Genomic DNA, 21,827 nt, shown 5'->3' on the forward strand with positions numbered 1-21,827 from the left:
TGTCCTATATTGCAAAGATAGAAAGATGGGGCAGAAAAGTACTGTGCAATGCATGCTTACTCAGAAGTATATACTGCAGTGTTCATCCTCCTGGGCTTCTTGCCCAGAAAATGGGCAAATGTACATAAAAGCAATGGGAACAACAATTACAACATCTGTTCCTTCCAGTCTGATGTACCTTTAGTGAAACTGGATTTATTTCATTCTACAGCTCAACTCAACACTTGTGACCTTTTGGGCACCACCAACACAAAATAGTATATTTCCTTTCAAGAGGTGCTACTATGTGCCCTATTACACTCTCTTAATTTTTAATCAATTCAAGTTCAGTCAATCAGACCCTTCTACCTAAAATCTGGAAGATGTCCCTTTTAGAAACTGGCAAATTAACCGCGTGATATTCCCTGTGTATATTCATAATGCACATCCTCAAAAGACAAGTGACGTTGCAGTTCAGCTCTGCCACATTGCTACATAAGGGCTGGCTGGGCTTCTTTAGGAGGAAAGGTAGCAAATAAATAAATAAAATAAGGAATGATTTTTTATATAAACCATTATTTCTATATAGCCAAAGGTGCCACAATGTAGAGCAACTCAGGAATGAAAACTCTTAATGACTTGCCTATAATTTTTGGCTCTGTCAGTGTGTACTGAATGTATTTAACGCCTTATCAAAAACTTTCCTTTTGAAGTACTGGAGATTCAAAATGGGCAGATGTAAAGAGAGTGCTTCCAACATAACCAGTGTGCACTGTATAAATCTCTGAATGTGCCTCTCTTACTTTTAACACACACTCCCCCAATCCTGACCCCCGACAATCCCAGGCTTGCCTCATCATATGGGCAGATGTCACACTCTGGTTTTAAGCATAAATGATATAATAATAATAATAATAATAATAATAATAATAATAATAATAATAATAATAATAATAATTTATTGTTTATACCCCGCCCATCTGGCTAGGTTTCCCCAGCCACTCTGGGCGGCTTCCAACACAATATTAAAAATACAATAAAACATCAGACATTAAAAACTTCCCTAGATAAGGCTGCCTTCAGATATCTTTGAATAAGGCAAACAAATTTCGCGAACCTGGGATGTTTTCTCTTTCTGAGTTGCTTGGGTACTGCACAGTGTCCACTTCAGGCTCAGTTAACTAATATGATTGTTATTATTATTACAGCATGTTGCAAGAAACATGCCAATTTCTCACTGAGAAGAAACCTGAAAGGTTTAATTTACAATTCATGAAATGTAGACTTGTACCTCAACCAAGATGAATGTAAAGTGGCTGTTTGCGTTTCGGATAATGGTATCCTAGACTTTTGCCTGATCATTGTGTTTGCATGTGAAATGTCTAATATACTAATTTGATGAATGAACTACACATAATTCCAAGGATTGAAAAAAGACTGAGATTTGTACTTTTTTATTCTTTGGACTTCACTGCTCACAATGCAATACATATAAGTTACTAAACATTTTTTTTCTTCCAAGGAAAAAAAAAGAACAACCTAAAGATTTCTCTTTATTTTCTGAATAGACTCATCATGACTTTGGTTTGCATTTTTGCTTTTTGCTCTGCTAATTCTGCAGCATTAATGCTAAAAAAAAACCCCACCTCTGCAGTTTGGAATGATGCAAGCAAAATACAGTATTTTACAATTTCAAACTATTAAAAAAATAGGATGTTATGGTTCTATATACATGTATTGACTAAGCGTGATTCGCATAGATTACGTATGATAGCTGTCTACGATTCAGTCTATCGTTGGTTTATAAGCACAGGAGCTCCATTTATGTATAGAAGCTCCACATGTGCATCGACCTCAGAATTCATTGCAACATGATCTGCATGTGCGTTCCATGTGCAGATGGACTAAGCCCATCAATTGGAATGAACGGGGCAGTCAGTGTGTACCAAAAATCTATTTGTGCATCTGATATACATTGTACTTATATGCTACTGGATTTCTTGGGATTTAGGTATGCATTGCTGCACTATGTAAAGTACCTGAGCCTGAACATCTTTACCTGGAAGCCCTTCCCTTTGATTTTGATTAAACTTCATTTCTGAGCATATACTTTGTACCAATCTGTAAGCAGAATATAGTGCAATTTATGATTTGTGGCCATTTCTATAAAACAGTGCTTAGCCAAAGCCTTTTCTAGTCTCCACTTAGGATAGATGGCTGGATATCAAGGAATACTGTTGCAGTGAATTCCCTGCAACTGTTTTTCTCTTTGTGGCAAAGAGTTGTGATTTATATACATTTGCACTTCATAAATGATATTGTACACCAGTTGTTCCTAAGTACAAAATAGATCCTTTGAAGCTGCACTCAATAATGTGCTGGACTTTCCCAACATTGATCCCTTGCTCCCTGCTTGATAAAATGCCACAATATGCATTTTGCTACAAGGTGGCTAAGGTCATACTATCAGGAAGCTGTTTACTGGTCAGTATTAGTAAGATTATTATTGGTAAATGATTAATCCCAGGTTTTATTGTTCTGAGAAAAACAGGTATGTTGGAAGTACTGTCCTGAGATAGCCTATTCTAATTTTGGATGGTGTGGTTACTATTTTTCTATTATCAGAAACGTTCTTTTGTCATTGAACAAGAGTGCAATGCTTGCAGTCCCCTTATACTATACTTGTGTGAATATTATGTTGTTTTATATGGTTCTATACAGCTAGTGTACATGGGGATAGCATTCGTTCCCTGTTGACCTTTATTTTGTTTATTGACATTAAAGTGCATTAAAAATTAAATGTGTGTTTCTTCTGGAAGTGTAAAACTAACAACAACAGTTTTTGTTTCTTATAAAAACAAGGGACTCAGATGAACAAAAAGATTATCTTGAATCTAATTCTGTTGCCCCTCTCCCTGCAAGTACCATTACACAGATATATATATATATATATATATATATATATATATATATATATATATATACAAAACAGAGAGCAGATTATAAATTATATTCTGATGAAATCAATAGAACCTGTTCATACCTCCTAGAAATCAATTTTTAAAACCCATGAAATGCCAAATAGTCTTCTGAAACAAAGTAATTTTATTGATCCAGAAGTTAGTCAAACCACCAGAAAATAGACTAGAAAGGGCTGATTGGTAGAAACAGCTTGAAGATAATCTGAGGCCTTTTTTTAATAAGTTCAGAATGGTAACCAATTCTTTCTGGTGCTTAAATAAAATTCAAACTGGAACACTGCAAAACTGGTAAAATACTTTCTTTATCAAACTAATATTTTAGCTGGTTAAGAGTTCGTGAAAAAGCTTGATTCCGATGAATAATGCCGACAGCTTTTTAAAATTATTATTATTATGTAAAGAATGATCTTTTTATAATAGTACATTGACACCAGTATGCGTTATTCACCATCTGCTTACATCATTCCCCACATAAAGATAGTTACTTACCAATGCAGCCATTTACTGATGTTATACACTGCCATGGTAATAACATTGTAGAATGCTACAGAATGCGATTATCAGCTCTACTTTTATTCACTATGGTACTCATATTTGTCTACTGCTGCCAGTGCAGCAGCCTGCTAGCTTTCCTTAATCACATCAGGAAACCAGTTGGAAGTTTGGATGTCATCACTTTTCATTATGGACGTAATCTCTTCCCCTCCAAAAATAGCATTTTTAAAAAAATGTGTTTTCTTTGCTGTCGTAAAAATTACACGCGGTTATCTAAATACTAAAGAGGACACATATGTGTACCATGCAAGAATAAAAAGTAGTTGAAAAAAATGCACACTCAGCTGTGCAAGTGCATTGGCAAAAGAGAATGCGAAATAATGGCTCCTGCTCTGGAATTAATACGCTGCTTTCCTTTCTGAAACCTCAGAAAAATAGAAGTACTTATACACTGATAATTTGTCTTTTCATGTCAACAGGAAGTAAAGGGTTAAGCATGGTTTGCATCATATGCATACCGTACCTGCATCTGACATGAAAATGCTTCCTTCGGTTTTTGCTGTAACTTGGGGAGAATGCTGCAATTCACGGTGCTCTCTCGCTCTCTCTATATCTCTATCTTACCAATTAGTGTTACTTCAGAACTGTCAGTTCAGTATGTGGCTTAGTTTCTTAGCAAATTGGTTCAAAATGGTGGTTCCTTCTATGAATATACCGAAACCCTTCCATCATGGGGGGGGGGCGGAACCCCCCGTTTGATGCGGTTAATAATACTTATGGTTTCACATACAGGAAAGCAAACTGGCCTCTGCAGTTCTGCTCTTCATTTGAGAGCTCTTAATTACACAGAGAGCATTTTGGAATGCATTAAGTGAAACCCAGTCCTATAACAAATAGAATGGTAATTAACAGTTTCACATGGGGCTTTTATTTGCAGAAGCTAAATGCATCTAGTTCATCGGAAGGCAGCACAGTTGACGTTGGAGTTCCCCTAGTTGGAGAGCAACCTGAAGCCGAACCAGAAGAATCCCTTGAACCACGCGCCTGTTTTACAGAAGGTGAGGAATATAAAAACTTTGTTTTGTGGGGCATTTTGTTTTTGCTTATCTGTATTCCTGCCCTGTTATGCTAGCATTGATAATAAGTTGTGTTGTGCACAACTTCAGATCCAGCCTTTGCTTCCAAGGTAAACACTGTTGGTCTGTTACCCAGAGTTGCTTCTTGTGACCCAGCAATCCTATGAATATTTGACAAATTTCTCACATCCAGCTTACAAAAAAAGTTTCCTAGGAAAAAAAAATCCAAGTTAATATACATTTATGCTTTGTGTGTTTTTGATTTTTGATTTCACACTTACGGAGTTCTGTGGAGGCAAAAAAAATTTGTGGGAAGAATTAATCTTCTGACGCTGCTTCCCAACTGCACACTGTTAGCTTATTCTAAACGAAGAAGAGTTGTGTGTGTTTCATTCCAACGTAATCAGGCTTATTATACAGAGCACAAACAGGAACACAAATTGCTTTATACGTCACGAGAAACGAAATGCTGCAGGCTGTAGTGTGCTTCTAGTCAGGGTGCCAGCCAGCAAGCCAGTCATGTCTTCTTTCAAGATGCACAGTTGCATTTCTCAGCCTCAAATTGTCAGCCAGTATTCTGTAGCCACTTGAGTATGCTCAGTCCTTCTCATCGGGCTGCCCTTTTTCTTAAAAGAAATTGTACTGGGGTTTTTTTTAAAAAAAAATTTATTGAAAAGTTTTTTCATACAAAATAAAAGAAAAATAATTTTACATAGCCAATACAAGAAAACAACAAAAAATAAAAAATAAAAACCGTAGCGCTAGGGGCCTCGGAACCCGAGGCAATCCCCGCCTTTTGGTGATGGCAGCAAACCGGAAGTCAGAAATTGTACTTCTGCAGACTGTAGGGTTCTGCAGACTTTAGGGTTCTTCCTACCCTGCTGATGCCTCGCTCTTGCGAGTGAATGGTGCCATTCAAAACCCACACTCAAAAATTGTATTGTATCGGGACACAATGTACATATTGTATTAGTATACAGTGGTACCTCGACATCCGAACGACTCGACTTCTGAAGGTTTCGACTTCGGCGCATGCACAGAAGTGCAAAATCGCGCTTTGCGCATGCGCAGAATGGGCGCTTTGACAACCGAAGACTTCGATTTAGGAAGATGGCCACGGAACGGATTGTCTTCATAAGTCGAGGTACCACTGTACAGTGAAATAAGTAGATCTGTTCCAAATGGGATCCATTTGGAGATTTCATGGCATGTAAAATAGATTAAGCTGACCTATCTTCCTTCCCCCACCCCCCTCCCCAAACAACTGAGCCGACTAGAGTGAGTTTTAATTTTAATGGACAAACTATTTTAGGACTGTATTTTAGTATAGAATATATTCTACTCAAGACTGACCATAGAAAATGTTGTTAATTAACTGTAGCTTCAGAATAACTTACTATGCTACTCTTGTTTGTCACATCCTCCTGCCGTATTTTGCCAGGCTGTGTTCGGAAATTCAAGTGCTGCCAAGTCAGCGTAGAAGATGGGAAAGGAAAACTATGGTGGAATCTTCGGAAGACCTGCTACAAAATAGTAGAACATAATTGGTTTGAGACTTTTATTGTCTTCATGATTCTTCTCAGCAGTGGTGCTCTGGTAATTTTGAAAACTGTTCTTTACCACAGAACCTTAGAGAGCAATCCATAGAGTTGTGTCAGGGGAGGGTGACCAAAGATGGAATAACCACCTTTCCCAGCGCTCTCCTGCGTTCACACACTGGCAAGGCAGAAGGGAGGAAAGATTCATGTTCAGGAGACTGAGTTAGTTTTCACTACTGGTGCCAACTATAGGGGACCCTTTCAGGGCCCTAGCACCCACAAAATAATAATAATAATAATAATAATAATAATAATAATAATAATAATAATAATAATTGGGTGCTCGGCACCCACACCACAGGGCTCCAACATGACCTCCGAGGCAACGTTGGAGGTCTTGTAAGGCAGCATACGTGGCCTCCAAGACCCTGCAAGACCTCAGAAGCAACGTCCAAGGCTCTGCCTGTTACGACATTATGTTGCAGGTGCCATTCGGCACCCATAATCTAAGGCCCAAGTTGGTGCCCCTGTTTTTCACCTGATCTCCTTGGTTTATTTCATGTCCATTGTTTCCAATGTTTATACCTTCTTTCAAAGCCAATGGAGAGCCAGTGTGGTGTAGTGGTTAAGAGCGGTAGACTTGTAATCTGGGGAACCAGGTTCGCGTCTCCGCTCCTCCACATGCAGCTGCTGGGTGACCTTGGGCTAGTCACACTTCTTTGAAGTCTCTCAGCCCCACCCACCTCACAGGGTGTCTGTTGTGGGGGAGGAGGGGAAAGGAGATTGTTAGCCGCTTTGAGACTCCTTCGGGTAGTGATAAATCGGGATATCAAATCCAAACTCTTCTCTTTTCTTCTTCCAATGCCTGGGCTATTTATGGATAGCTTTACACCATCACTATCAATGAGTCAAGGCTACACTGTCCACTGACAGCAGAAGTTGGATTAGGGTAGCACATAGAATAAGAAAGGCAAAGTGGGCCAAGTAACATGAAGATATGGGAAGAAGGAGCGGGGAAAACCCAGCCATATGGGTGGGGTATAAATATTATTATTATTATTATTATTATTATTATTATTATTATTATTATTTCTGCTAGAATCTGTTGACATGAACTGAAAGAAGTCTTGACATCATACCAGGCAGGTGTATCTGGGAACACAAGAGTTCCAACAGACATTTTCTGTTCCACTTTATTCCTCAATAGTACTTATCTGGAACATTATGTGTAGATATGGGTGCTGTACTTTAAGAAGAATGTAGGCAAAACAAGATGTTCGGAGAAGGGCAATGAAGATGGTCAAGGGCATGGAAAACAAGTACTATGAGAAAAAGCCGAAAGAACTGGGTACATTTATTTTAAAGAGGAAACATACCATAGTAGTACTTCACCCAAATTCTTGAAGGGTGGTCTCATATAAGAGGCTAAAGTCACAGAAGACTTTGGTTGAACATTAGGAGAAACTTCTTAATGATAAGAAGTTCAACAATGGAAATGGGACAGCAATCAGTTTGGAACGTTCCAGCTCTAGATTTTGTGCATTGCACAGGTGTTGCGCTAGAGATCCCACAAGGTCCTCTCCAACAATGTGACTCTTAACTGCTGAATAATAATAATTCTGCAGAATGGAGGAAAGGAACACGGGGAGATGCTTTGGAAGATTAACCTGTGTCCATGTAGCCCAATATTTTCTACTGTGGCTGGTAGCAGCTCTCCAGGGTCTCAAAAAGACCCATTACTTGCTACCTAAACATTGTAACTTGGTCCTACTGTGTGCAAAGCATGTTTTCGTTCCTTCCCCCATGAATGTCAAACAACAGAGAGGAAGAGGGGACTGAAGTTTCAAATACTAGAAAGGGAAACACAAATATTTCAAAAAGTAATGTCAAACTAAAATCCATCAAATGTGTGTGTTTGTGTGTGTGTATGTTTGTGTATTTGTTTACAGGCTTTTGAAGACATATATATTGAACAGCGCAAGACTATCAAGACCATGCTGGAGTATGCTGACAAGGTCTTCACATACATCTTCATTCTGGAAATGCTTCTGAAGTGGGTGGCCTATGGCTTTCAAATGTATTTCACCAATGCCTGGTGCTGGCTGGATTTCCTCATTGTTGATGTACGTATTCTTTTTCTAGGAGCTGAATATGCAATCTACCTTTATGAAAACGAGTTATGGTGAATTAACTACAGTTACTGTGCCATGGATTTATTATTTTTTCATGAAATGTGGGGTAAAGTGAACACATTTGCGAGAATCACGAGTAACTTTAATCCAGAATTCCATAAAAGGATGGTATAATGTGAACAAAAGCAGTGTGGCTGGCTACTGGTTGCAGAAACCAGGGGTGTAATTACTTCCAGGAAATAGCCATTTGGGCCTTAGTAGTGTGGGTAGTGGTTGGGGTAATTATTTGCGTACTGCAGCATTGGCGAAACCACTCCAAACTAGTACAAGCTGAATTACAAGTTAAACAAAAGAAATTGCTATATGAATTTAATAATAAAAAAATGTGTCCTTCCCCATGTCATTAAGAAAAACTTCAGAGATAATGAAATCTATATCTGCCTGTACAGTGGTACCTTGGTTTATGAACACAATTGGTTCCGGAAGTCTGTTCATAAACTGAAGCGTTCATAAACTGAAGCGAACTTTCCCATTGAAAGTAATGGAAAGTGGATTAATCTGTTCCAGACGGTCCGCAGAGTACTTAAACTGAAGCATTCATAAACTGAAGTGAACTTTCCCAATGAAATTAATGGAAAGTGGATTAATCCGTTCCAGACGGGTCAGCGGAGTACTCAACCTGAAGCGTACTTAACCCGAAGCATGGGTGTAATTGGTTCCGGAAGTCTGTTCATAAACTGAAACGTTCATAAACTGAAGCGAACTTTCCCATTGAAAGTGAATTAATCCGTTCCAGATGGGTCCGCGGCGTTCGTAAACCGAAAATTCATAAACCGAGGTGTTCATAAACCGAGGTTCCACTGTAATGGCATGGTACAAAGTTAGATCCAGATCCATCTACTAGCATTCTGTGTACACGCACCTTTTGGCACTATGTTTTGGAATCCATGGTAAAGTTGTGCATGGTGAAACTCTGGATTGTGCTCAACATGGATCTATACAACAGGGACACCTACACACTTAGTCTTCCATGGATTGAGAACCCTGATGCCATGGGTGCCCTGATCTGATGGAAGCCTATATGCATAGGTATCTACGTATGAAAACTCCCCTTTTGCAGTTGTCCATACTCAACATGTGGAAGTTGCAGGTGGGGCTGGGGAAGCTGCACAATGTTTAGGCCAGGGCCAGCAGCAGGGCTTTGCATCCACTTCAACACACGGAGGCCCTGTTGTGTGATTGGTGCAAGAAGGCGGATTTGGTTAGAAAACACTGCGGTAAACCCCATTGCAACAAGCTGATGGCAGCAATTTGCATAAACTGACATAACATCCCAGTTCAAAAGACACGTGCTTCTACTTCGTCTTACACCTGAACGCAAACAACTACATGCATAATTCAGGGTTTGAAAATTATGCCCTGGAACAAGTGGCAGGCATTTTAAGCATGGTCTTGCACCTCTTCTTAAACACGGCATTAGCATTGCACAGTCTAAAATTGAATTATGTAGAAGCACTTTCCCTCAATCCAGAAGAAGCTGTTCACTTTGTAGAAACAGTGTGCGTGCCTTTACCCTTCCTCCACACAAGACACCTTTGAAATGCCGAAATATGTTCCATTGCATATGTTCCTCCAACATTTCTCCGATGAAAATACGGGCGTCTGTAATGATAATTTTACTATTTATACCCCACACATTTTACTGGGTTGCCACAGTCACTCTGGGCAGCTTCCAACATATATAAAAAACATAATAAAATGTTAAACATTTTTTTAAAAAATCCCTATACAGGATTGCCTTCGGACGGCTCGGGGTTTGGATAACTCCATACCTTCCAACGTTTCTCCAATGAAAATTGGGGCATCCTAAGGGAAAGTCGGACATTCTGGGCAGGATTAAATCAGAAACCAGGATGGCTTCTCTAAATCTAAATCAAGGACATCCCTAGAAAATCGGGACACTTGGTGGGTCTGCCATTGCATAGTGGCAGATAACCTGTTTAAATTCACTAGCTGGGCCAAGGCAAAATTCTTTTTCAAACTCTTCTATACTGAGAATAACTAAAGCATTTACCTTTGTGTCCATTTTATCATGAGGTGCCCTTTGAGCCATTTGTTCTGCTACAGTGAATGACTGAATTGATCTCTGCAAAGTTATAGAAAAAGTATGTGCTGAGTCTTATATATGTTATATAGCTTACAAGTTAATTTCTTTTTTCTTCATGTGTGCAGGTCTCTTTAGTTAGCTTAACAGCTAATGCCTTGGGCTACTCTGAACTTGGCGCCATTAAATCACTGAGGACTTTAAGAGCTTTGAGACCCCTAAGAGCCTTATCACGATTTGAAGGAATGAGGGTAAGAAAACATGGAAAGAGCTTAACTTAACATACAAAGCTATCATGATCATCTTCTGGATGGCATATTAAGAATACGAGCAGCAAGGTTTTCGGTAGAAATCCAGGACTTTACAGAGTCCAGCAAGCAGCTTTCTCTCTCAGCCTCTGTGCAACTTGAGAAAAAGAATACCAGCCTACCGGCCAGGATCTTGCAACATAAACTCAGCTAATGTTTGCACATTTGGAATAGACTATATAAATGTCACTAATTAATATATCACTAATTCCTTTTAAATAGTTTATTTTTTTTAAAAAAAGCTAAACTTCAGTTCCTCTCTTGTATTATTTTACTTTCCATATTTTTTAATCAGCTCTGAATTGTCAACTTCTAGATTATATTTTAATAGCTTGGTTTTAAGTATCTGGTATTCTTACCCTGACGCATCTAAATGCATGTGCACACGCATATGATTTGCAGGCACATGTATTAATGCATATTACATAACACATAATACATATGTATTAATAATACATATTGGGAGGAACTCAATAAGGAGTTTGTTCCATCAAATCTTAACAGTCATGGGATCACCTGGTAGGTCCTCTTACAAATCAATATCTATTAGAAATCAGAAGGTGGAAACAGAAGCTTTCATAATGGTGGGTTGTAAGCAGTGAGGCTTCCAAAGAGCTGGAATCCGGTTGCGGTATCCAAATTTACAGATAACACCCAATGATTGAGAATGACAAAATCCCAAGAGTGCCAAAAGGAGGAAGAAATCATCCATAGCTTTCTTGTATTTAAACTGAATGTTTACATTCCTTTTCTGAAACCTTTAACATTTTGATAATGTACATCAGAATGTTTTTTAACATCCAAAAGAAAATAACTGCACCAGCCTTCTGTTTAAAAATAATAATAATAATTTAGTATTTATACCCCGCCCATCTGGCGGGGTTTCACTCTGGGCGGCTCCCAACAGAATATTAAAAACAGAATAAAACATCAATATTCAAAACAGAAAATAATAATAATAATAGAAATAGAAATATCCAACATGTGTGTGCTATTCTACATTGGACATGGCCCCCTAAATTTAAAGTAATCGGCATGCCTTTTGCCTCCTCGACTGCCACTTATCTCTGGAGCCCCACACTCCACATTTCATGCTGGCAGATGATAGCATATCTCTGGCACCATGTTTTGAGCTTGTCAAAGGATTCATACCACAAGGGAGTGGTGTTGCTGCAGGACTCAGAAAGGGGGAATGTAGGTCAGCTTTTGAAATGCAGCAGTAATGGAGGGAATAATATGACCGATCATGCAGCTAAAGGAGAGACATATTTCCCACAGACTCTGCACTGCCTGTGCCTTGAAGCCAGCTGTCTACTACACCGTGTAATAATACTTTCATTTGTCTGTCTGTGTACATATGGATTTATTTATTTATCACCGTTTTTAAAAAGAAGATGGGTAACCCTATTTTTAAGAGAGTATGAAAATGAAATAAAAGTGTGCTAAACAAAACAGTCCTATATTAAATGCTGGCTGTTGGGTGCTTACCAAAATTAAAAATGAAGCAGAATTTATCGTTTGCCAACTGGAGCCACGTGGGTCACTCACATTGAGCCATTCTTTCGCCTTCCAATTCTACAACTCTGATTTGCACTATTGGCACTGGTGCAGATGATAACCAAGTGTCTTAAATGACTAGCGTGGCTGCAGCCTGCATATGTTACGAGCTCCAGCCGCACAGAAGTGTTTTCCTTGCTAACTATGTTACCAGGGTAACATGTTAACCAGGCTGCAAAACTATACTTCATATACTTCTACTGCTTGTCTATAGCACAATGACTATCCTTCTCAGCTGCCTGCAGAGATTTCTATGAAGCACATGGCAAAAGTGATCTATTCTGAGAAGAAATGCCAAAGCGAGGGGCTACTTCATTTTCAGAAGTGTTAAAACTCGAACTTCCTTGAAAGCCATTTCTTCTGACCTATGACCTCAACTGTGTGTTGGAGTATGGTGCTCTAAGTGGCCTAGACCAGGGTTTGCTAACCCTTTGAGGCTAATTTGAACTTTTAAGAAATCACTGTGAGCAATGGTCTCAAAATGTCTGCTGTAGAGGTATGGCATTACACAAAATGCCCCATTTGAAAGCAGAAAAAAGGCATCACTGTCAAAATTAGATGCACAAAAATCTCTTCCCTCACCAAATTGCAAACGTTGGCTTTCATGAGATGTTTTGCTGCCTTTATTTTTCTACATGATGTGCTCTTTATTTGTTTGGAAAATACAAACTCTGTATTGCTCCTATGTTTGGTAACATTGGTTATCTGTAGTTGACACTTCTCTCCTTTCGTTCTGTTTCTTAGTTCATATGGTTGGACTGGCAACCCAGGTTCCCCCACCCCCTTTGTATTACACTTCCTTGCTTTCTTTGGTTTTTATCTTACTTACATTTGAGTTCTTCCATGAGTAATGGAGGGCACATGTGTAACGAAGGTTTCAGAAGTTTTTAAAATTCATTTCAGAAATCCTCATCCTACGTTGATAAAGCATCTTCTTTTTTTGCAGTTATACAGTCAAACTTTCTTTCTACGGTGCCATTTGTTTTATAGGTGGTGGTGAATGCCCTCCTGGGAGCGATTCCATCGATCATGAATGTGCTTCTCGTATGTCTTATATTCTGGTTAATCTTCAGCATTATGGGAGTCAATCTCTTTGCTGGCAAGTTCTACCACTGCATCAATACCACAACTGGGGACATGTTTAGCATCGATGAAGTGGACAACCAAACTCAGTGTGAAGAGCTCATAGAAAGAAATGAAACAGCCCGGTGGAAAAATGTGAAAGTCAACTTTGATAACGTGGGGCTTGGTTACCTCTCTTTGCTTCAAGTAGTAAGTGGTTGTTATTCCTAGAATTCTTAATGTTAACTTCTTTAAAAATAAAGAAAGAAAAAAGTTTAGCCGTGCTTTCTTTTATGCTGTCGTCTTCTTCTTTTTTACTGGAAAAATCCCACTAAGCTAAAATTTCTCAGAAGTGATTTCCCCCCAAAATTCTTTTCTTTTTCTCATTCTCTCACTTCACAACAGAAGGCCACTTTGCCAAATTTGTTCCAAATATTCTCCACCATTTTTTTCATTCAAGCTTTAGGGGTAAGACCCTTATTCTGTGGTAGAGCATCTCCTTTGTTTGCAGAAGGTCACTACTTCCATCCCTGGCATCTTCATGTCAGGCTGGGAATGTCTCCAGTCTGGAACCCTAAAGAGCAGCTCTTAGTTGGCTAGGTGGACCAGTGATATAAGGCAGATCTCTATGTCTTTTATGTTTTTGGCAGCAGACACCATTTTCCAACCACAGTGCCGTGGAATGACACTAGGTCTGGGGCACAGTGAAGGGTGGAAAATGGCGGCCACGCTTCTGACGCAAATGCTTCTACTGCTACAATTGCTGCTACCACTTTCACCAAACAACAGCAGTGAGACCTTAGGAGGGAAAGAAAGAGCTTGTGCTACTGACAGGTGAATCCCATCACCGAGAACCTGTTGGAGAACTCCCCCCCCCCTAAGAAAATTTGGTAAAATTATGTCTTCCCAATACATCTGCATGGAAATTTCAAGGCACTATCTGAACACAGCTTAACATTAAATTGAAGTGGGAAATCTGCCTACAGTGAACCAGCAGACTATCTGAGCTCAAAATGCATATATTTGCAACATTGCTGAGAAACCAGAACATTATGTCCAGGCAGTATTGAACTTTGATCTGAAATAGACACATAGGAGCACACAGCCCAGTGCAAATCTAAACCAAATCTTCCATAAAACTATGATGATGATGATGATGATGATGATGATAATTTATTACTTATACCCCGCCCATCTGGCTGGGTTTCCCCAGCCACTCTGGGCGGCTTCCAACAAAAACATTAAAATACACTAATTTCGTAAACATTAAAAGCCTCCCTAAACAGGGCTGCCTTCAGATGTCTTCTAAAAATCTGGTAGCTGTTTTCCTTTTTGACATCGGATGGAAGGGCGTTCCACAGGGCAGGCGCCACCACCGAGAAGGCCCTCTGCCTGGTTCCCTGCAACTTGGCTTCTCGCAATGAAGGAACCGCCAGAAGGCCCTCGGAGCTGGACCTCAGTGTCCGGGCAGAACGATGGGGGTGAAGACGCTCCTTTAGGTATACTGGACCGAGGCCGTTTAGGGCTTTAAAGGTCAGCACCAACACTTTGAACTGTGCTCGGAAACGTACTGGGAAACGTAGATCTTTCAAGACCGGTGTTATGTGGTCTCGGCGGCTGCTCCCAGTCACCACTCTAGCTGCCACATTCTGTATTAGTTGATTATTTGTAAAATGTGTACACAGAACGAACTAAAAAAAACTCCTTCCAGTAGCACCTTAGAGACCAACTAAGTTTGTCATTGGTGTGAGCTTTGGTATCTGAAGAAGTGTGCATGCACATGAAAGCTCATACCAATGACAAACTTAGTTGGTCTCTAAGGTGCTACTGGGAGGAACTTTTTTATTTTGTTTCGACTACGGCAGACCAACATGGCTACCTACCTGTGTACACAGAGGCATTCATTTATTAATGCATGCCAATGGCATTATCTATTTATGTTGCTGGACTACAACTCCATCATACCTGACCATTGACGAAGCTGCCCTGATGGGAGTTGGAGTCCAACAACATCTGGAAGGCCACGGATTCCCCACTCCTAACGTACAGTTTGTAAAGTATTTTAAATCCTATTAATTCAGCTAGAAATTAATAGGATGTTGTCCCAGACCACTTTGAAGGGATTTATCAGTCCCTAATACATACATGGTATGCTTTTGTTCCTCAGTTGCCAAATTGTTTATGAAGTGCAGGCATTAAAAATGGTGTTCTATTTTCAGGCCACCTTCAAAGGTTGGATGGATATTATGTATGCAGCTGTGGATTCACGAAATGTAAGTGCACTACCATGGCATGAGCACACTTTTGCACTCAGATTTCACACAACTATTGTTTCGATTCTAATTTCCCAGGGTTGGTTCCCCCACCCACCGCCGCTGCCTTTTATTTTGAAATTTGCTGTCTGCAGGCCCCAAAGGGCTGTTATGTCTCCACAACTGATTTGTCTCTTAGCCACTACTGGTTATCTTGCCTATTCTCCCTGCTTCAGTCTCAACTGCTATTTTCCGCTCTCTGATCAGTCTGTCTTCTATGTGATCCTTAACTATACATGAGCCTGAAAGGTTCTCATTAAGAGTTAGGAGGTAGATATTCAAATACATTGTCATTGCTGAACAGCTATGGGCAGAAAAATCGCTGCAAGATACCATTTCAAAAATTGGAATTTTATAACAACAAATCTTGGGTGACAGTATAGATTTATATCAGGGGTGCCAATGGGGTGCCATCCAGGTGTTTTAGACTACAACTCCCATCATTCCTAGCCATTGGTCATGCTGACTGGGGCTGATGGGAGTTGGTTTCCATAACATCTGGAGGGCCCAACATTGGATACCCCTGCTTTATATTATTATTATTTTTAAAATAAGTCATCCTGCAATAATTTCACATGTATTTCTTAGTGTAATTGGAATTTGCTCCTTCCTTATTTGTTTTTCTCCACTCTCCCCTTTTGTGTACCTGCCATCTTCTCTAGTATTTCTCTGAATATATTATTCTGTAGACCTTGATTGCCTTTAACCAATATTTATTTATTCATTTATTACATTTATATTCTTCCTGTCTTCCCTGGAGCTCAATGCAGCTCCCATTTGCTTTCCCATTTGACCCTCACAACGGCCCTGTGTGGTAGAGTTAGAAAAAGAGCCTATGACTCCCCAAGGTGTCTCTCTCACACACAAAGTTTCATGGCTGAGTTAGCAAAAGCCATATAAGTCTAGATTGAAATCTAGGTAGGTAATGGAACTAAGGTGGAGGAGCAGAGAGAGAAAATGTTGAATTATAACTCAGAGTAGAAAGATAAATGTATGGTTCAATGTTGTGTACCAAAATACGGTATTTCAGTTTAGAGTTTTCCATTTGTAGATATGAAGTCAAAATAGATTCTGGGGAAGCGCAGCTCTGTGGCAATTCTAAATAATTATCCTGGATAATAGCTAATCATATTAAATGTTGGCTTAATGCATGTTTCCTTAAAATGTCTTTGTAGGTGGAGAAGCAACCTCATTATGAGGATAACCTGTATATGTATCTTTACTTTGTCATCTTTATCATCTTTGGATCTTTCTTCACTTTGAACTTATTTATTGGTGTCATCATAGACAATTTTAATCAACAAAAAAAGAAGATAAGTATTCTGTTGCTGTGTTCTGAACACACTGTCAAGTGATAATGATTCAGTGTCTGTTGTGCTGTGTTTGCCGTCAAGATTTGCAACTGTCTTTTTTAAGAAGATTTTTTAATAAGGTTAGGTTCCCCCCCCAAAAAAGTGCAGAATGTTCATTTCCAACAAATCCTAAATCTATATCCATAATCAAAGTGAAGTCACTCACTTCGGTTGAACCATATTAGTAAATGCTAATAATATGAGGGAGGCAGAGGGGGGAAATATACTGTATCTGAGGTACACATTTCTTATGGACATCTTCTGAAGACACAGGAAAGCCTTAAGGAAAATAGAGATTTAGGAGGGACTTTGTGACTTTGTGTACTTTCTGCTGAATTTATTATTTTTCCAACCTCTAAAGGCAAGGCTTGCAATGAAAATCCCCAGGCAAAGCAGCTCCTATGCTTTTGACAGCCCTACAATGTGCAGAAAACAGCTGGGGGATTGTAGAGCATGAGAACTAACTTCACCCCTTGCTAATGTCACCCAATGATACTAATAATATTATAATAATTTATTATTTATATCCCGCCCATCTGGCAGGGTTTCCCCAGCCACTCTGGGTGGCTTCCAACAGAAAAATGAAATAAAATAATCTATTAAACAGAAAAATGAAATAAAATAATCTATTAAACATTAAAAGCCTCCCTAAACAGGGCTGCCTCCAGATGTCTTCTAAAAATCTGGTAGCTGTTTTTCTCTTTGACATCTGATGGGAGGGCATTCCACAGGGCGGGCGCCACCACCGAGAAGGCCCTCTGCCTGGTTCCCTGCAACTTGGCCAGTTTTTGCACACAGAGAAGCAGCAACAACCAGTAAAAGTAGGCAAACCCATTAAATACACCAGAGCCTGGTTAGAAAATAATTTGGCAACCCTTATTTTGAACCTAATAACACTTAATAAATTAGGGTTCAAAATCTTAATCCCTTGCCGTCAGCAGTAAGCCTTGACAGAGCAGTGCAACCAGGGCTGCATCCACATTCTCAGATCAACCAGAGCAGAAGTTGGGGTTTTTTTTTTGGAGGATTCCCTTCACTGCCTCCACTCCCAGCACTGTTCCTTCAGTGATGAAAGCAGACTCACGCAAAGGGAATGGCACACTAACCTCCTTTCTCTGATCAAAAGAAAGGGGCCAGGATGGGCAGTTTTTGGAAGGGGTGGCTACTATGTGAGCACATACAGAGTTCTCACTATGTGAGCACATACAGAGTTCTCACAATAGCAAAGGGAAGGGGGACCAGACTAGGGAACATGTATTCAACTAAGTCTTACTCAGAGTAGACCTAATGAAATTATTGGACCTCAGCAATCAGGACCGTTGACTTCAGTTGGTGTTGTTGGGTATGACTTACTTTCATTCAACGCATAAACCTCTGAAAGCAAGGGCTGTGCCTTGTACCTTGTTAACAGTTATCCGCACTTTCTCCTATGCCAAGACCCAATGAAACAGCAATATCAAAGGCAACACGATGACCATGTGCAATATGCAATATGAAAATCTTTATAGAATTTCCTCAGAACATCACACGTAATAAACTGAATTATTTGAAAGTCTCTGCAAGTCTCCAAGACCCAATGAAAGGCATTGGTTGTTAAGTAAGAATAGATACAAAAAATAATAATCGTTTGCTTGCTTAACAAAAAAAAAAGAGGTATCCGGTTGTAACCAGGTTTGGTTTCATCCCTTTACTTTGGAGGTCAAGACATCTTTATGACAGAAGAGCAGAAGAAATATTACAATGCAATGAAAAAACTGGGGTCCAAGAAACCACAGAAACCAATACCAAGGCCAGCAGTAAGCCTCATTAATTTTCCAACCATTATATATATATTAAATAACAATGCCGAGTAAGTGGGAATGCAGTCGGGACACAGATTTACACTCAATCAAAATTATATCCAATGCAAGATTAAGAACGTATTTCTTGGGCGCTGCCCTGAGTGGGCACTAGAAAGGTGGGGAAGAAATATTGTATATAGATAACTAAGAACATGAGAGGATCCCTGCTGGATTAGATCAAAGGCCCATCTAATCTATCTTTCTGCTGTCATAATAGATGCCCATGGGAAGCCTGTAGGCAGCGCAAATGCACTGCTATATGTTTCCTGTGCCATTTAGGTAAGGATTTAGAGCTCACACAGGGCAGCCATTGATACACTTCCTTCACATGCCAGTGTTGTCCTGTCCCACCTCCCAGGAGGGATAATACTGGCATGGGAAAAACTCGTGTCTTTTTGTGACATAGGGTCTTGTTGCATTATGGTAGAGGTGTGACTGTAAGGCACTCAGCAGCTCCCACTATACTGAGGAATGGCGCCCTTAGTGCATCTAAATTTGGTTTTACCTTAAACAGTTTGCCGTAGAATGAATTACAAATGTCCCGTACAAGGTATCTACTGGTAAACTGTGTAAATCATGAGATATTTGAATAAGACATTGTTTTCTTCGTCTACAGAACAAATTTCAAGGCATGGTCTTTGATTTTGTAACAAAACAAGCCTTTGACATCAGCATCATGATTCTTATCTGCCTTAATATGGTTACCATGATGGTGGAAACAGATGACCAAACTGATACAATGGAAACTAATCTATACCGAATTAATCTGATCTTCATAGTCCTTTTCACCGGAGAATGTGTCTTGAAACTGATTTCACTCCGCTATTATTATTTCACCATTGGCTGGAACATTTTTGATTTTGTGGTTGTCATTTTATCCATTGTAGGTAAGAAAAATTACATTTCAATAAAACATTAAAATGGTGCTTAATAAAAATTTTGGAAAGTTAATGGGAAATATGGGGGGAAACCTTTTCAATATCTTAATTAATCTCTAATTGTAATTTTCTGAATAATGTAGAGATCGTTTTTCATTTTAAACTCTGGGTTGCAATTTTTAGCATGTTGTTAAGATTAGATGTTGCATTCCCTTTTTAAGTAACCTATTTATAAATTTTGTTTTTAGGTATGTTCCTAGCAGAGATTATTGAGAAATACTTCGTATCACCCACCTTGTTCCGAGTGATCCGACTTGCCAGGATAGGTCGCATCCTGCGTCTCATCAAGGGTGCTAAAGGGATCCGCACTCTGCTTTTTGCCTTGATGATGTCTCTCCCTGCCTTGTTCAACATCGGCCTCCTCCTTTTCCTGGTCATGTTCATCTATGCTATATTTGGAATGTCCAACTTTGCCTACGTGAAGAGAGAAGTGGGCATTGATGACATGTTCAACTTTGAAACTTTTGGCAACAGCATGATCTGCCTTTTCCAAATCACCACCTCTGCTGGCTGGGATGGGTTGCTAGCTCCCATTCTCAACAGTGGGCCACCAGACTGTGACCCTAACAAAGACCACCCAGGAAGTTCAGTGAAAGGAGACTGTGGCAATCCTTCCGTTGGGATTTTTTTCTTTGTTAGCTACATTATTATATCATTTTTAGTTGTAGTAAACATGTATATTGCTGTGATTTTGGAGAACTTCAGCGTTGCTACAGAAGAAAGTGCTGAGCCTTTGAGTGAGGACGACTTTGAGATGTTCTATGAGGTTTGGGAAAAGTTCGATCCGGATGCAACTCAATTCATAGAGTTTAGTAAACTCTCCGATTTTGCAGCTTCACTGGATCCTCCCCTTCTAATACCAAAACCAAACAAAGTCCAGCTTATTGCAATGGATCTGCCCATGGTAAGTGGCGACAGAATCCACTGCCTTGACATCTTGTTTGCTTTCACAAAGCGTGTTTTGGGTGAAAGTGATGAAATGGATGCCCTTCGTGTTCAAATGGAAGATCGGTTCATGGCAGCCAATCCTTCAAAAGCTTCTTATGAACCAATTACAACCACATTAAAACGAAAGCAAGAGGACGTATCTGCTGTCATCATTCAGCGAGCCTTCAGGCGCTACCTCTTAAAGATAAAAGTTAAAAAAGTGTCCTGCCTATTTAGTAAGGATCGAATCAAAGCTGGAGATGACACTCTTATCAAAGAAGATATGATCATTGATAAGCTGAATGAGAATTCCACCCCTGAAAAAAACGATATCACCCCTTCCACCACCTCTCCACCTTCCTATGATAGCGTTACAAAGCCTGATAAAGACAAATATGAAAAAGACAAATCAGAAAAGGAAGATAAAGGTAAAGATATCAGGGACAGTAAAAAATGAGCAAAGCGAATGATTCCCTTTGTGACAAATTGTTTACAGCTTGAGAAAATAGAGTATTATTTCAAAAGGACTCCACGAGGAGGTTTATGCCAAACTGACTGTTTTTGCACACCACACACAAACACACACACACAAATATATCTATAAATATATATATATATATACAAATGTTATATATATACTTAAGGCCAGTGCCTATTAACAAGGCAGTGACCCCCTCGTCAATCCCCATGCTGCTGTGTAAAAACAGGATGGCTACTTTGACAGGAGGCTACTGTTTTCATTACCAGCTGACACTGCTGAAGAGGAAAGAAAAATGGCTACCCAGACTGTAGGGACCAGTACAAGAGGTGCAAACCTAGAATTTATGTGTGTTTAACATAAAACACTCAAGTACAATAACTGTATCCACTGTTTGCATTCCAACTGCCACCTTTTGCCATATTTTTACAACAACAAAAATCAGTGTTGGTGAGGTTGTCATTTTTTTAATTCACAGGTTGTTTACTATTATATGTGACTATTTTTGTAAAACGGGTTTTATGTTCAGGGGTGGGTGGGTTCAGGGTAAGGGGGGCCATGAGGACCAGCTGTTCTGTCTGATTCTCTTGTACAGACAGAAGAAGTGATTTGCATGAAGGCATGCTGCACTTAGAGACCATGCATGGAAACAAGTAAGACTTCTTTGCACAAGGGTTTTAAATACTTCCATGTTTCAGGATGGCTCCAGATTCTGAGGTGCTTAATAAAAGTATACATCTTTACGTC

At 39.6% G+C, this 21,827-nt stretch overlaps 1 protein-coding gene across 1 annotated transcript in view; it reads left to right on the forward strand.

The window, feature by feature from the left end:
* LOC118093527 (sodium channel protein type 2 subunit alpha) overlaps nt 1–21,176 on the forward strand; it is a 54,537-nt gene extending 33,361 nt beyond the window's left edge. Inside the window, 10 exon segments of the mRNA XM_060280265.1 lie at nt 4,393–4,513; nt 5,973–6,127; nt 8,019–8,192; nt 10,434–10,556; nt 13,161–13,442; nt 15,452–15,505; nt 16,720–16,857; nt 18,588–18,692; nt 19,354–19,624; nt 19,864–21,176. Of these exon segments, the coding sequence (XP_060136248.1) occupies nt 4,393–4,513; nt 5,973–6,127; nt 8,019–8,192; nt 10,434–10,556; nt 13,161–13,442; nt 15,452–15,505; nt 16,720–16,857; nt 18,588–18,692; nt 19,354–19,624; nt 19,864–21,059 (2,619 nt within the window). The 3' untranslated portion in view covers nt 21,060–21,176.
* Nucleotides 21,177–21,827: the final 651 nt, after the last annotated feature.

The sequence above is a fragment of the Zootoca vivipara genome, chromosome 1, assembly GCF_963506605.1.
Source record: "Zootoca vivipara chromosome 1, rZooViv1.1, whole genome shotgun sequence".
Taxonomy (NCBI): Eukaryota; Metazoa; Chordata; class Lepidosauria; order Squamata; family Lacertidae; genus Zootoca; species Zootoca vivipara.